Source organism: Heterodontus francisci, chromosome 18, assembly GCF_036365525.1.
Source record: "Heterodontus francisci isolate sHetFra1 chromosome 18, sHetFra1.hap1, whole genome shotgun sequence".
Classification (NCBI taxonomy): domain Eukaryota; kingdom Metazoa; phylum Chordata; class Chondrichthyes; order Heterodontiformes; family Heterodontidae; genus Heterodontus; species Heterodontus francisci.
The window spans coordinates 59,719,787-59,735,997 of NC_090388.1; the positions used below are offsets into that span (position 1 = coordinate 59,719,787).

At 46.4% G+C, this 16,211-nt stretch overlaps 1 protein-coding gene across 1 annotated transcript in view; it reads right to left on the minus strand.

Annotated features, from left to right (window-relative positions):
• LOC137379663 (FYVE, RhoGEF and PH domain-containing protein 4-like) overlaps positions 1–16,211 on the minus strand; it is a 372,218-nt gene that overhangs the window by 94,538 nt on the left and 261,469 nt on the right. Inside the window, 1 exon segment of the mRNA XM_068050821.1 lies at positions 10,739–10,910. Within this exon segment, the coding sequence (XP_067906922.1) occupies positions 10,739–10,910 (172 nt within the window).

Genomic DNA, 16,211 nt, shown 5'->3' on the forward strand with positions numbered 1-16,211 from the left:
CAAATCCAAGGGCTCAGTCACTCTGTCCCTAATAATAGATTTTAGTAACTTCCCCACAACAGTCATTAGATAACAAGTCTATAATTTCCCAGCTACTCTCTCCAACCCTTCTTAAACAATGGTGTGATGTTGGCAATTTTCCAATCCGTGGGGATAATTCCTGAAGCAAGAGAGCTTTGGGATGATCACGACGAAGCATCTGCAATTTCCTCACCTCTTGCTTTTAATACCCTGGCTTTGAAGTCAGAATGCAGCAAGGACAGTCAGGTTTGTGAGTGGCTTGACTGAGGTGAAGGTGTTATAAATTCCAGAGAATAGTTAGAAGGCATCTTGTTTAAGTCAAGTAAAAGACCCATGATGTGGGGAACTGAGGTATTTCTTTAATTTGTATCACTAAGCAAAGGTAAGTTGTATGAATATGATCATCTGTTGCTCTGTATGTTCACCATCTGTGAAATAAAGCAGCTTAACAATTCGAATCAAACTTTGTCTCACCCATTGTTTGCTTAAATTAAGTATACAATAAATATCGGGGGTAATATGTAAGGCAAAATTAGGACTAGGAAGATAAAAGGGTTAAACAAAGAAGATTATCGTCAATTTGAAGAGAAACAACAAAGACTTTTATAAGCACAAAACAGTTAAAGGTGACGTGTGATCAATAAAGGGCAGCAATCAAAAAGTAGTACATTGAAATACATAGCTAAATAGTAGAATATATGTCAGAGAAGGTAATGTTCAATTTTATGGAGCCTAACTCAGACTGCATCTTGAATATCACATTCCATTCTGAAACAGACAGAATGAAGACAGAGTGCAAGAACTGGAGGCAGTGCAAGGAAGAGCAACAAAACTGATTTCAGGTGTCAAAGGTTTGAGTTATGAGAAAAGGTCGGAGAAACTTGAGCTTTTCAACCTGGAAAGTGTCCAAGAGGTGAACCAATAAAGACATAAATAATTGCTAAGGTTAAAAAAAGGTTTATCCAGAATCTAACTTTAAATTAAGCTTTAGGAATAAAACTAGGGGACACATATTCCAACTGGGAAAGTATATTTTTTGGCCAGATATCAGAAATTCTTCCTATCAACCTGTTATCAGCATGTGGAATAAACTTCCAGATAGAGCAGTGCGTTTACATTCAGCAACTGCAGTATTCCTGACTTAAATTTTATTTGCACCCAAAATATGCCATTTTCATTTAACTCTTGGTTTGAAGAGAATGCACATCATTTAAAAAAAATATCAAACTAAATCTTTGCAACTTTTGAAGTTTATATAGAGATGGTTTCTCAGGAAGAGCATTACCCATTGTGGTTGCGCAATGCAAGCAGACCAGAACAGTCCCAGGTTCAATTCCTGCTCTGTGTTGGCTAGCTTATATTAGACAATACAGCAACTGAGAAATTCTAAATTAGCCTCAGTGTATCTTGGTTATGGCGGGGACACAGAGAATTACCAGAGCTTTCTCCCCTGATCCCTGTCAACAACATAGCTGTGTGCACAACAGCATTATTGAGTTCAGCTATGATGGCCACTTATGTGAGGCGCCAAAACAATCCCTGTGCCTATGGAAGCACACCTCAGTGAAAATGTAGACAACGAGTCAAAGGCTACCAGGGTACATGAAATAACCAGGCCGCAAAATTGGGCTCTGTAGTGGCCATAGTTTCAACGCTATGGGTGGCATTTTGGTTCCATGTGCACAAAGTTCCGGTATGATGTGTGCCAAACGCCACCTTCGTGAGGGAGTTAGGAACGTGCACCGGAGTATGCAGTGTCGGTAGATCATGACATTGGTCAGCGTATAAACGTTGCTATGATGTCAGCACTGCTATTTTTGGCTTCGCCATTCTAGTTAACTGCCTCATTGAAACATGCTTGGTTGAACACGCATTCATCAGCAGGAAAGACCCCCCACCAGTGCTATTTAAAGGGATCATCAACAGTTTGCAGATTAGTTGCTGATTAATCTCTACTATCTCTGTTTGAGTTTGTGGAACTGCACTCTCCTTGTGCCCCCCTCTCTGTGTCCCCCCCCGCCCCCCCCCCCCCTCTGTGATGTTCCCCTCCCCCTCTCAGTGTCATCCTCCTTCTGTGTCCCCTCATCTCTCTGTTCCCCCCATTCCCCCACCTCTCTCTCTGCCTCCCTCCTCTCCCTCTCCACTCTCTCTTTCCCCCTCCTCTTGCTCTGTCTCCCTCCCCCTCTCTCTCTGCCCCCATCTCTCTCTCTCTGGCCGGAATTTTATGGTAGGCAGACGGAAGCTGGCCTCCGATGTAAAAGTCGGTGGCGAACCCACTTCTGCCTCACCTGGGAATCCGTTCCATATTTTACGGGTCCCCACCCGCTTGAGGGAGAAAGTCCCGCCTCATTGAGCTGCCGGCCAATCGCAGCTGCCTGGTTTTCACAGGTGGCTTTTCCCGGCTCCAGGATGCCTGCCTGCCACATGTAAAATCTGTGTGTAGGCAGGCAAAGTGGCTACTTAAGGGCCTTGATTGGCCTGGGGTGGGCGGGCCGTTTTTCACCTTCCCCCAACCCCCACCTTGCGTAAAGGGGGGGTGGAGGTGGGAGCGGGTCGGGAAAGCCTCCCAGAGCCTCCTGCTCCATTTAACACCACCCACCCCGCCACCATCTGGCTCGTTGGGGTGGAGTAAAATTCCGGCCTCTGTCTCTGTTTTCCTCCACCCGACAGTTGCAGGGAGCGGGAGCAATCAGCACTGCAGCTTTGTGGTTGGTCAGTTTTTTTAAAAATCTGAACTTCGGACAGGTTCATGGGGCTCTTAAAAAATGTCAGAACCCTTTGGAAAATCCTGAATCTGTCTGAAATTGGGAAACCGTTGTTCCTGCTGCCAGCACCTGTCAGCTGTGAAACTGACAGTGTGATTATTTTTTTAAAAAGCCAGTCTGGAAGAAGAAGACAATAGGAAATTTCTCATCTCTGAAATATATCTGTGAGCCAGATGCAAACCTTTGGCGTGCCGGATCCTGGCCCCCCAGACCATATGTTGGACAGCCCTGGTATAGAGTGAACTGAATTGGCAGATGACTGGCAGCTGTGATGGTGCAGCAGTGGTTGGTGAACTGGGAGATATTACATATATCGCTTGTTGCACCCTGGAAGGATCTTGTCATAAAGAAATTTAGAGCCACAGTCATCTTCACAGCCATTGACAGCAGCTTTCTTAACCTGCTCTAAGGCTGCAGGTCTGGCTGCAAGAGGTGAAGAGTTCTGTGAACACCTTCTTCATAAAGCACAGAAGACACAGACACTGTTTCTGGCTAAGGTGGAAGTTAAGAGATGTACTTCTCGAAACTCTCAATGGATAAGGCCTTCTGCTGAGAGAGCTTCCCCCCCCGGATCACTAATCCCTCAATCCATACAGTCACTAACCCCTCACTCCATCCGGATCACTAATCCCTCACTCCACCCAGATCACTAATCCCTCACTCCATCCCTCCACCTCCCTCTGCGAGCAGCTTGTCCTCTTCTTTGCTGCCTCTGCGCCATCTACCGCACATGCTGCAGCCCAAAGGGAACTACGACCATAGCACACATGACTGTACCCCTTCTCTCTCTGTCCTCCCCTGTCTGTTCCCCCACCTCTCTCTCTATGTCCCCCCTCACTTCTCTCTCTGCTTCCCCCCTCTCCGTCTCTGTCCCCCCCTCTCTTTCTCTCTGTCCCCATCTCTGAATCTCTGAACTGAATTGGCTGAAGACTGGCAGCTGTGATGGTGGAGTCCGACTCAGCACCTCTGCTGAGATGGCAACAAATGCTTCAACCTTGACTTTTGGACTCACCTGCTGGGCTCTGTCATCATTGTGGATGGGGATGTTCATGGAGCCTCCTCCTCATCCCATTAATTATCTACCACTGTTCACAACTGGATGTGGCAGGAAGGCGGAGCTTTGATCTGATCCATTAGTTGTGGGATCACTTATCACTGTCTATAGCATTCTGCTTCCACTTGTTAGCACGTTTATAGTTCTGTGTTGTAGCTTCATCAGATTGGTACCTCATTTTTAGGTCTGTCTGGTGCTGCCACTCCTGGCCTGCTCTCCTACACTCTCTATTGAACCAGGGTTGGTTGTTGGGTTTGATGGTAATAATAGTGATGGATATGCTAGGTCATGAAGTTATAGATTGTTGTGGAATACAATTCTGCTGCTGTTGATGGCCCACTGCATCTCATGGATGACCAGTTTTGAGCCATTCGATCTAAAATTTAGCTCAGTTGTAGTGCCACAAAAATTCAGGTGTACAGTGCTATTGTTATCAATACGCTCTTGTATGGCTCAGAATCTTGGGTCCTGTACAGTAAACAAATTAAGCTACTTGAATGCTTCCATCAATGCTGCTTGCGCTCCATCATGAATATCAAATGGCAGGATTACATTCCAAATATAGAAGAGTGAACCTACCCAGCATTTGAGAGCATACTCCTACAATGACAGCTGCGGTGGTCAGGGCATATGTTACACATGGAGACACCAGAATGGAAAGCAGAATGCCAAAAGCAGTGCTGTATGGAGAACTGTGCCTCAGGAAGTGGAGATGAGGTGCTCCACGAAAACGTTTCAAGATCCAGTTGATGAAACAACTCTTCTTACCTTTTTGTTTTGGCGGTTTCTTTTTGCAGCGGCGACAGGGAGAGCGAGGTGGCAGCTGGGTAAGTAAGTCCTATATATTTGGGCAGCGGTTGAACCCGAGACACTACACCTGTAGTGTCTCCCACCCGCCCTCCTCCTCTAACCAAAAAAAAAGAACTCGGTGGTGTGCAGATAAGGTAAGGATTTTACTATTTATTTTTTTTTCGTGTGATTGGTAAAAACTTTTCGTTCCTTTTTCGTTTATCTAAGTTAAGGCTAACTTAAGCTTAAGATTGAAAATGGCAGGAGATCTCAGACCCGTGTTATGCTCCTCTTGCTCAATGTGGGAGCTCAGGGACACGGCTGATGTCCCTGACTCCTTCACGTGCTGGAAGTGTGTCCAGCTGCAGCTCTTGTTAGACCGCATGACGGCTCTGGAGCTGCGGATGGACTCACTTTGGAGCATCCGCAATGCTGAGGAGGTCGTGGATAGCACATTTAGCGAATTGGTCACACCGCAGATTAGAATTGCTGAGGGAGAAAGGGAATGGGTGACCAAAAGGCAGAGAAAGAGCAGGAAGGCAGCGCAGGTGTCCCCTGCGGTCATCTCCCTCCAAAACAGGTATACCATTTTGGATACTGTTGAGGGAGATGGCTCACCAGGGGAAGGCAGCAGTAGCCAGATTCATGGCACCGTGGATGGCTCTGCTGTTCGGAAGGGCGGGAAAAAGAGTGGAAGGGCTATAGTCATCGGGGATTCGATTGTAATGGGAGTAGATAGGCAGTTCTGTGGTCGAAAACGAGACTCCCGAATGGTATGTTGCCTCCCAGGTGCACGGGTCAGGGATGTCTCAGATCGGCTGCAGAACATTATGAAAGGGGAGGGTGAACAGCCAGTTGTCGTTGTGCACATAGGCACCAATGATATAGGTACAAAACGGGATGAGGTCCTACAAGCAGAATTTAGGGAGTTAGGAGCCAAGTTAAAAAGTAGGACCTCAGAGGTAGTAATCTCAGGATTGCTACCAGTGCCACGTGATAGTCAGAGTAGAAATGAAAGAATAGTCAGGATGAATGCGTGGCTTGAGAGATGGTGCAGGAGGGAGGGGTTCAGATTTTTGGGACATTGGGACCGGTTCTGGGGGAGGTGGGTCTATTACAAATTGGACAGTCTACACCTGGGCCGGACTGGAACCAATGTCCTTGGGGGTGCTTTTGCTAACGCTGTTGGGGAGAGTTTAAACTAATGTGGCAGGGGGATGGGAACCAAATGAGGTCAGTGGACAGTAAGGAGGTAGTAACTAAAGCCTGTAAGGAACTAGATAATGAAGTCAGCGTGACTAAGGGAAAGAGTAGACAGGGGGCAGATGATGAACGCAAAGGGACTGGTGGTCTCAGGTGCATTTGTTTTAATATAAGAAGTGTAGTAGGTAAGGCAGATGAACTTAGGGCCTGGATTAGTACCTGGGAGTATGATGTTATTGCTATTACTGAGACTTGGTTGAGGGAAGGGCATGATTGGCAACTAAATATCCCAAAATATCGATGCTTCCGGCGGGATAGAGAGGGAGGTAAAAGGGGTGGAGGAGTTGCAGTACTGGTCAAAGAGGATATCACAGCTGTGCTGAAGGAGGGCACTATGGAGGACTCGAGCAGTGAGGCAATATGGGCAGAACTCAGAAATAGGAAGGGTGCGGTAACAATGTTGGGGCTATACTACAGGCCACCCAACAGCGAGCGTGAGATAGAGGTACAAATATGTAAACAGATTATGGAAAGGTGTAGGAGCAACAGGGTGGTGGTGATAGGAGATTTTAATTTTCCCAACATTGACTGGGATTCACTTAGTGTTAGAGGTCTAGATGGAGCAGAATTTGTAAGGAGCATCCAGGAGGGTTTTCTAGAGCAGTATGTAAATAGTCCAACTCGGGAAGGGGCCATACTGGACCTGGTGTTGGGGAATGAGCCTGGCCAGGTGGTTGACGTTTCAGTAGGAGACTACTTTGGGAATAGTGATCACAATTCCGTAAGTTTTAGAATACTCATGGACAAAGACGAGAGTGGTCCTAAAGGAAGAGTGCTAAATTGGGGGAAGGCCAACTATACCAAAATTCGGCAGGAGCTGGGGAATGTAGATTGGGAGCAGCTGTTTGAAGGTAAATCCACATTTGATATGTGGGAGGCTTTTAAAGAGAGGTTGATTGGCGTGCAGGAGAGACATGTTCCTGTGAAAATGAGGGATAGAAATGGCAAGATTAGGGAACCATGGATGACAGGTGAAATTGTGAGACTAGCTAAGAGGAAAAAGGAAGCATACATAAGGTCTAGGAGGCTGAAGAAAGACGAAGCTTTGAAAGAATATCGGGAATGTAGGACCAATCTGAAACGAGGAATTAAGAGGGCTAAAAGGGGTCATGAAATATCTTTAGCAAACAGGGTTAAGGAAAATCCCAAAGCCTTTTATTCATATATAAGGAGCAAGAGGGTAACTAGAGAAAGGATTGGCCCACTCAAGGACAAAGGAGGAAAATTATGCGTGGAGTCAGAGAAAATGGGTGAGATTCTAAACGAGTACTTTGCATCGGTATTCACCGAGGAGAGGGACATGACGGATGTTGAGGTTAGGGACAGATGTTTGATTACTCTAGGTCAAGTCGGCATAAGGAGGGAGGAAGTGTTGGGTATTCTAAAAGGCATTAAGGTGGACAAGTCCCCAGGTCTGGATGGGATCTATCCCAGGTTACTGAGGGAAGCAAGAGAGGAAATAGCTGGGGCCTTAACAGATATCTTTGCAGCATCCTTAAACACGGGTGAGGTCCCGGAGGACTGGAGAATTGCTAATGTTGTCCCCTTGTTTAAGAAGGGTAGCAGGGAAAATCCAGGTAATTATAGACCGGTGAGCCTGACGTCAGTGGTAGGGAAGCTGCTGGAGAAGATACTGAGGGATAGGATCTATTCCCATTTGGAAGAAAATGGGCTTATCAGTGATAGGCAACATGGTTTTGTGCAGGAAAGGTCATGTCTTACTAACTTAATAGAATTTTTTGAGGAAGTGACAAAGTTGATTGATGAGGGAAGGGCTGTAGATGTCATATACATGGACTTCAGTAAGGCGTTTGATAAGGTTCCCCATGGTAGGCTGATGGAGAAAGTGAAGTCGCATGGGATCCAGGGTGTACTAGCTAGATGGATAAAGAACTGGCTGGGCAACAGGAGACAGAGAGTAGCAGTGGAAGGGAGTTTCTCAACATGGAGAAGTGTGACCAGTGGTGTTCCACAGGGATCCGTGCTGGGACCACTGTTGTTTGTGATATACATAAATGATTTGGAGGAAAGTATAGGTGGTCTGATTAGCAAGTTTGCAGACGACACTAAGATTGGTGGAGTAGCAGATAGTGAAGGGGACTGTCAGAGAATACAGCAGAATATAAATAGATTGGAGAGTTGGGCAGAGAAATGGCAGATGAAGTTCAATCAGGGCAAATGCGAGGTGATGCATTTTGGAAGATCCAATTCAAGAGTGAACTATACAGTAAATGGAAAAGTCCTGGGGAAAATTGATGTACAGAGAGATTTGGGTGTTCAGGTCCATTATTCCCTGAAGGTGGCAACGCAGGTCAATAGAGTGGTCAAGAAGGCATGCTTTCCTTCATCGGACGGGGTATTGAGTACAAGGGTTGGCAGGTCATGTTACAGTTGTATAAGACTTTGGTTCGGCCACATTTGGAATACTGTGTGCAGTTCTGGTCGCCACATTACCAAAAGGATGCAGATGCTTTGGAGAGGGTGCAGAGGAGGTTCACCAGAATGTTGCCTGGTATGGAGGGCGCTAGCTATGAAGAGAGGTTGAGCAGATTAGGATTATTTTCATTAGAAAGACGGAGGTTGAGGGGGGACCTGATTGAGGTGTACAAAATCATGAGAGGTATAGACAGGGTGGATAGCAAGAAGCTTTTTCCCAGAGTGGGGGATTCAATTACAAGGGGTCACGAGTTCAAGTTGAGAGGGGAAAAGTTTAGGGGTGATATGCGTGGAAAGTTCTTTACGCAGAGGGTGGTGGGTGCCTGGAACGCGTTGCCAGCGGAGGTGGTAGACGCGGGCACGATAGCGTCTTTTAAGATGTATCTAGACAGATACATGAATGGGCAGGAAGCAAAGAGATACAGACCCTTAGAAAATAGGCGACATGTTTAGATAGAGGATCTGGATCGGTGCAGGCTTGGAGGGCCGAAGGGCCTGTTCCTGTGCTGTAATTTTCTTTGTTCTTTGTTGTTTTTGTTCTTGATTGACACAGAACAATGGACAAGAGAGCAGGACGCTGCTGACAGGAACAACTGGCACTTAGAAATCAGGAATGCTACGTGCAGGTCTGAGTCCTTAAGACTCGAAGCTTCAGGACAGAAATGTTAGAAACGGAAGGAAGCTGCTTCCGCCCAGGCTCCCCCAGATCAAGAATTCCTTTGCCTCAAATTCTCAAGAGCCTGCAGATCTAGAATTGGACTATTTAGCCACTAGCAAGTGTGTCAGCACCCATAAAGCCGACCCCTCTCCTGATCTTTGTCTGCGAAGAACTAGCTATCATCATCAGTGCCACACAACACAATGGAAAGTGTCCTCTGTGTAGAGATGGGACGTCACCACTCCTACCAATACTGTCTTGGATGGATGCATCTGTGACAGGTAAATTGGTGAGGAGGAGATCAACTAGGTCTTTCCCTTGTGGGTCCTGTCACACCCTGCTACAGGCCCAGTCTGGCAGCTATGTCCTTCAGGACTTTGCCAGCTCGGTCAGTTGTGCTGCTACTGAGTCACTCATTGAAGTCCCCCACCCAGAGTACATTTTGTGCTTTTACTACCCTCAGTGCTTCTTCCAAGTGGTACACAACATGGAGGAGTACTGATTCATCAACTGAGAGAGGGGAGTAGGTAGTAATCAGCAGGTGGTTTCTTTGCTCATGTATGACCTGCTGCCAACAGACTTCATGGGTTCTGGAGTCAATGTTGAGGACTTCCAAGTCCACTCCCTCCCAACTGTGTACCACTGCGCTCCCACCTCTGGTGGGTCTGTCCTTTGATGGAACAGGGCATAGCCAGAGATGGTGATGGAGTAATCTGGGACATTGGCTGAAAGGAATGATTCTGTGAGTGTGACTCTGTCAGGCTTGTGCTTTACTCATCTGTGGGACAATCTCCCAGTTTTGTCATAAATCCCCAGATGTTAGTGAGGAGGACTTCAGAGGATGGACTGGATTGGTTGCACCTCTGTTGTATCTGAAACTAATGCCTAAGCCGATGCTGGGTAATCTGACAGATTTTATTCTTATTGTACTTAGTGTAATGATTTGGTACAATTGAGTGGCTTGCTAGACCATTTCAGACGGCAGTTAAGAATAAACCAGATTATACCCTTTATATTTCAGAGCCCCAAATTTAATCTGGATTGGGAATCGGTAGGGCAGGGTTTGGCAAGTGGTAAAATCCCCTGTGAGGTTTGGGCAATTTTAATCTCTGGGCCTTTTCTGCATGTCCCGAAGCAGATGGGAAACAGCAGCTGGCAAGCAAGCAAGATTATAATTTCAGATGACAGGAACCTGTGGTTTGGGACCGAGACAGACAGATAAGTCTTGGGGAGGGGTTTCCAGGAGGCTCTTACACTGAGGAATTGGGGGTAGGGGCGGGGGTGGGGTGAGGGGGAAGCCAGGGCAGGGATGCCTAAACTTTCCTTGTGGTGCTTCCTGGCCTCATAAAGAAAAAAAAAGTAAAGAATGTTTGTATTTGAACTCAGTAATCTGGCCCCTCTTCCTAAAACCTGTTCTTAGACAAACTGACTAATGATGGCATCAAAGTGTGCTGGAATATTGTTCTGCGCCTTCTACGCCATGACAGAAATAAAAAATGCTACATCTTGGAAAAAATGATGTGTTATAACATCGATGAGTTTCGTCAGCTGTTTGACCTGGAGAATAATGTCAACATTATAAGATAAAAAACTTGAAAATTACTGCTCCACTGGCCACTTTTCCATGTGGTAAAGGATGGCGTGCATAAGGCAAGAAACAATGAAGAGGGAAAGAATGAGAAGGGGAAAAGACTTGGCTCATAAAAACGGCTGTACACATACGACTGTTAGTTTAGAAACATGATGTATTACCTGCCTCCTTGAAACCGATTTATGAGATCAGACACCTTGCCAGCTTTCTCCTTGCCCATGTTGGATGGTAAGGTCTCCATCCTCGTTTTCGCACTGTGTACTGCCTTGTTTTCAGGAGTTTGGATTGTCTGTTTTGTTGCGGAATTCTGAAGGTGCAAAGGTTTTCGAGGCACTGAATAAAAAATGAGAATGATTCATTTATGATTCATGAGTTGTTTTGACACAGCAAATGGCAAACAATCAAAAATGGATGCAATGTAATTTTTTAGGCCAAGATTTTGCAGTAACAAGCGTTGCCAGTTTCAGCATCTTCTTGTTTTACTTATAAGTTGATTTGATATCCAATTTTCCATGAAAATCAAAAATATTTGCATATTCACTATGATTTTAAACTAAGTAAAACAAAGTTGTATATAATACAGCTACATTTTTCCACTGCATGAATTAGTGTTAAACACATTCCTAATAATACCACATGGTCAGCACAAAGCAATTAAACTGCAAAAGCAAAAACGGAAAGTAATCCTGAGTTTCCAGCCAGACTCACCAGATACCAGAGGAACAAAAAATAAGTGTTATAAAACAGTTCACCATCCAGTGGTATACACATCTTCCCATGACTCAATCCTTTCACTTCACCTGCCCTGCCTTCCATCTACTTTTTTGTGCATTTTCCACAACTCTGGCAACTTAACTTTACCGACGACCATCATCTTAGTCTTCCATGTTCCCTCCCTGAGCCTCAGGTCCTGCCCCAAGGCTGCCTCTTCTACACAGTCTGCTTTCCACTCTCAACCTTTATTACACACACAACTTCAGAAGTAGCAATTGCTTGTGAAAACTATCTGAATTGCACAATGGAATCATGTTTCAAAGCTTGTGAAATTAAGCCTACAAATGGAACTGGAAACTTCACATCCCAGTGAAGTTATGCAATTTTAGAAAAAGTAAATGACCATTAATTTACAATCTCTTAAAAATCCTATGATGGAAAAAGAATAAACACAGTGGGGGTAAGTTTGGAAAAGGCCAATAATCATTCACGCTGGGGATTGCAATTAACCTGTGCCCAATCATAGTGATGTAGACAGCACACAGTGGTGGATTCTGAAGAAGTCATATCTGACTCAAAATGTTAACTCTGCTTCTCTCTCCACAGATGCTGTCAGACCTGCTGAGTATTTCAAGCACTTTCTGTTTTTATTTCAGATTTCCAGCATCTGCAGTATTTTGCTTTTATTATAGTAGATAATGGTGTGCAGCCCAGTGCTAAGCGTGCTGCTGAATGCTTTAGCAGGGGGCCCAAGTTCATGAGCCCAGCACCACTTAAAGCTAACCTGCATTACTTAGAGCTAGCCTGCATTTTATAAAGACGAGGTGCATTTTGACTAGAAAAGCAGCTGGAAATGGTTAAAGAGGTGTGTATCAGCACCAACAGCCAGGAAATGGCACAAGAGGCCAGATAGTGTGCCCCAACATGATCCAATGTAGCATTGGAGGCCTTGGCGCAGGGCGTGAACTGAAGAAGAGAGGTCCTCTTTGCTCAGGGGGCCAGGAGACCCTCCAAGGAGATACTAAGAAGCAGTGGAAGCAGAAAGTTGTCACGGTCAATGTCAGCTATGAGCTCCAAGGACCTGGATGCAGTGTCACAAAAGGTTCAATAACCTCATACAAGTGGTCAAGGTCAGTGAATGCATTGTCACACTAGCCTTGCACAATGCTCCATTCACAACCTCCTCGCTGATCAGCAGTCTCAATCAAGAACGACTCATACGCAACATTGTGAACCTTTCCTCATCCTCACAAACCTAGCATTGCTGCACTCACATCTCACGGCTTGCACACATTGACTGCTATTCAACTTTGGCAGGCACATGTCTCAAACACATTGCATTATACTCACCAACACACTTACCTCACTCTCGCAGGACAAGGTGGCCCATAATCAGAGGCAGCAGCACCTAACCGGTGGGGGACATGCAAGGCTGCATGGAGGAGATGGTGCTGGTAATCACTGGTGTGGCCATGACTGAGTCCATGGCCAGCAGTGGGGCTGATTCCATAGCAGATGAAAGTATGTTCCTACCTAATCCACCTTCCCCCTCATCCCACAATCTCTTCTGATTTACAAACTGCAGATGGTGTAAGGATGCAGCTCTTAACTTTCCCCCTGCTCCCCTCACCCCAAACCCACTCTTCTTTATCCTTTCAGATACCCAAGAACTGCCACTTGGTCAAAAACTGGTGCGGGAGCTTGAAGTGCAATGGACACAAGAGATTGAAGAAGAAACACCGCCACTTGATCTCACACTCACTGCCGCCACCTGCTCAGATACTGTGCATACTTTAGAAAACAGCTTATGGGCGGGATCTGCATGTGGTGAGTTACCGGGCATGAGTGGCCTGCAGCCAGGGCAGGGGGCAAGGATAGAGTGGGTACCAGTTCCCCTGAGGGTGATGTCGCACATGAGTTCGGCTGTAGAAGACTCGGATGATGACATCAATGGCGGTGCCATATAGAAAAAGGCTGATTAGCATACACACAGAAATGCTTGGTGCATTGACAGGCCTGCCAGAAGGCCTGCTGTCACTGTCAAGGAGCATGGAATCTTGCACAGGGCTTTGCGCACAGCATGGAGCCCAACCTTTCCAATGTAGCAGTGGTGGCCAGCTCCGTGATAGCACTTGCAGACCCAACCACGATGCAGTAGTTGAGGGCCCATACCTCAGCTTCCAGAAATCACCCAATGTCTGACTGCTGCAGTGGAAGCTCAGACTGAAGTCATGAATTCTTAGCTTGTTGCCACACAAGCCCAGCTTGGTGCCATGCAGGTTCAGACTGCTGCCATCATGGCTACAGGTATCAGTTCTCAAAAGGGATTACAGGGTCTCACCAGTCCAGCAACCTGCCCTCTAATAGAGTACCTGGATTGCTGAAATGCCTCCCTTGGCGGAGGTGGGGGCGGTGGGGGAGGGCGGATGGGGTTGCTCAGTGGAGCACGAACTTGCTGTCCTCTCTCAGGATGACAGCATTCATCCTCCCACCACTGCCACTCTACCAGTGCCCTTGCTCTTGCCTCTCATCCAGCCAGCCAAGACTGCGATAATAAAAACAGAATGTGCTGGAAATACTCAGCAGGACTGGCAGCATCTATGGATCTATCCACAAAGGCTGCCAGACCTGCTGAGCATTTCCAGCACTTTGTTTTTAGTTCAGATTTCAAGCATCCGCAGTATTTGGCTTTTATTTCAGCCAAGACTGCTGCCGCCCATCTGAGGTGATGTTGTCTGATGCCAGACTTTCTCGGCCCAGAGCTGCTCGAGGGTATCCTGCAAGGCCATCTGCAGTCTCCCTCACTGAAAGTCAGCAGCCATGCTACAGCCACTGGTATAGCACTGGGTAGGAGCACAAGACCAGGCAAAGACACCTGCAAGACAGGCACTAAGAGAATATCCAAGGGTGATTAGTTGACTTTTGCACTGAATATTGAATACTTCACTTTGTATAGTTGGTTTGTAGTTATTTTGTGGTGGCTTTTATCATGGTCATGGTCATTGTCAAGAGGACACCGATAGTCTGTGACATACGGATGGTAAGGCATGTGACAGTTGTATAATAGGGATTTGAGGTTGTATTCTGTGGAACCATAGTTGGATGAGGCAACCACAGACAGCCCGGTTGGAAAGGGGATGTGCCAGCTGCCTCCTCGCATCCTCCTCCTCCTGCTCCTGAGCTGCTCACTGGTAGTAAGGGCTGTGACCTCACATTGGCCAGGCTGTGGAGGATACAGCAGAGCACCATGAATCAGGATACACGCTCTGGTGAGTACTGCAGGACTCCTCCAGAGTGGTCCAGCCAGCAGAATTATTGCTTCAGCACTCCAATAGTCTGCTATGATGTTTTACCTGGGAGCATGGGTCTCATTGTGCACATGCTGGCCAGGTGTGGATCGGTTGTGGAGTCATGAGCCAGGTGTAAAGCGGATAGCCTTTGTTGCACAGCTGCCACCCTCTGGGTTAATATTGTGACTGAAAGACTGAGGGAACTTCAGGCTACCACAAGGTAAAAGTCATCATGTTAGCAGGCATTCACTAGCATGATGTGTTGAGTGTGGTCACACACTAAGTGCACATTTAGCATGTGGAACCCTTTGCAGTTGTGTTACATCACAGCATTGAGATACAGCGCCCACAAGGCAACATGTTGATGCTACCCTGCACCATGGGGAAGCCTGCTATTCTGGCATAGTCACGTGCATGCTCCACCTGTTTTCTCTCTGTTCAGAGGGAATACAATGAAGTCCCCTCTCCTGGCATAAAGAGTGTCTGCCACCTCTCTGATGCCGTAGAAGGATCCTGATGCAAAGAAATTCACGGGCACGATCATCTTCACAGCCACTGGCAGTGACGTCCTTGCCCTGCTGTGAGGCTACAGGTCTGGGTGCAAGAGGTTCTGCAAGGACTTCCTTCGTACAGCATAGATGATGCACACTGTGCTCCTGACATAGTTGGAAGTAAGAGTACTCCCAGAAGACCCTCGGTGGATATGGCCACCTGCTGAGAGCCCTTCTCCCATTCCTCCTCTTGCTCTGTGAGTAGCTTGCCCTTTTATTTGCTGCCACTGCTCCATCTCCCTCTCATGCTGCAGTCCCAGACTGACTGCAACTATAGCACCCATTACTGGGAGCAATTGGTCTTAACCGGAACCTTTGCAGCCACAACCAAGGCTTTCTCCACATGCAGCACACACCCTATTGACTTCACCAGCTTTTCAATCCACCAAGCCCTTCCATAAATTCAAACAGAGCCAGTAGAGATTAATCAGCAACTAACCTGCATGTTGTTGACGCCTTAGTGCTGGTGTGGCGTTTAACAAAGAGGGTTACCTGGAGCAACGAGGTCAAAAATGGCAGAGGTTGTCTCAAATCAGCACTACACGCTGACAACATCATGATCTGCCAACTCTACATGTCATATATCTGGTTCACGTTCCTAACACCTGCGCTAACGCCCTCAACAAGATAGCATTCAGTGTGCACATGGTGCGGATGCTATTTTTCTGCCAAAACGGCACCTATAGCACTGAAACCATGGGTGCTATGGAGTTCAATTTTGCAGCCAATAAAGTCAACTGAGAAAAAAGTTTTTACTCTAAATTCCAGCAGCGGTTGTCATTATTGTTGTGGTCATGGAAGGAACTGAAAGAGGATGGACCTCAAAACTAAACTGCCTGAGACTGCATTTTATTTTTTATGCAAGTTCCTGAATTAGTAAATGGCTTACGTGACAAAGTAGAAACTGTCAGAGGTACAAACAGAATTGTAAATGTTTCTGGTGAGGTAGCACAATTCAATTATTTTCCTGATAACAGGCTATAATTTTTAGCTATTCTGCTCCAAGAGGATAATTGCTTTGACAGGAAAATAATGTGCTGAAAAATCACAGCTCCTGATCAGACATTCAGACATCTAAA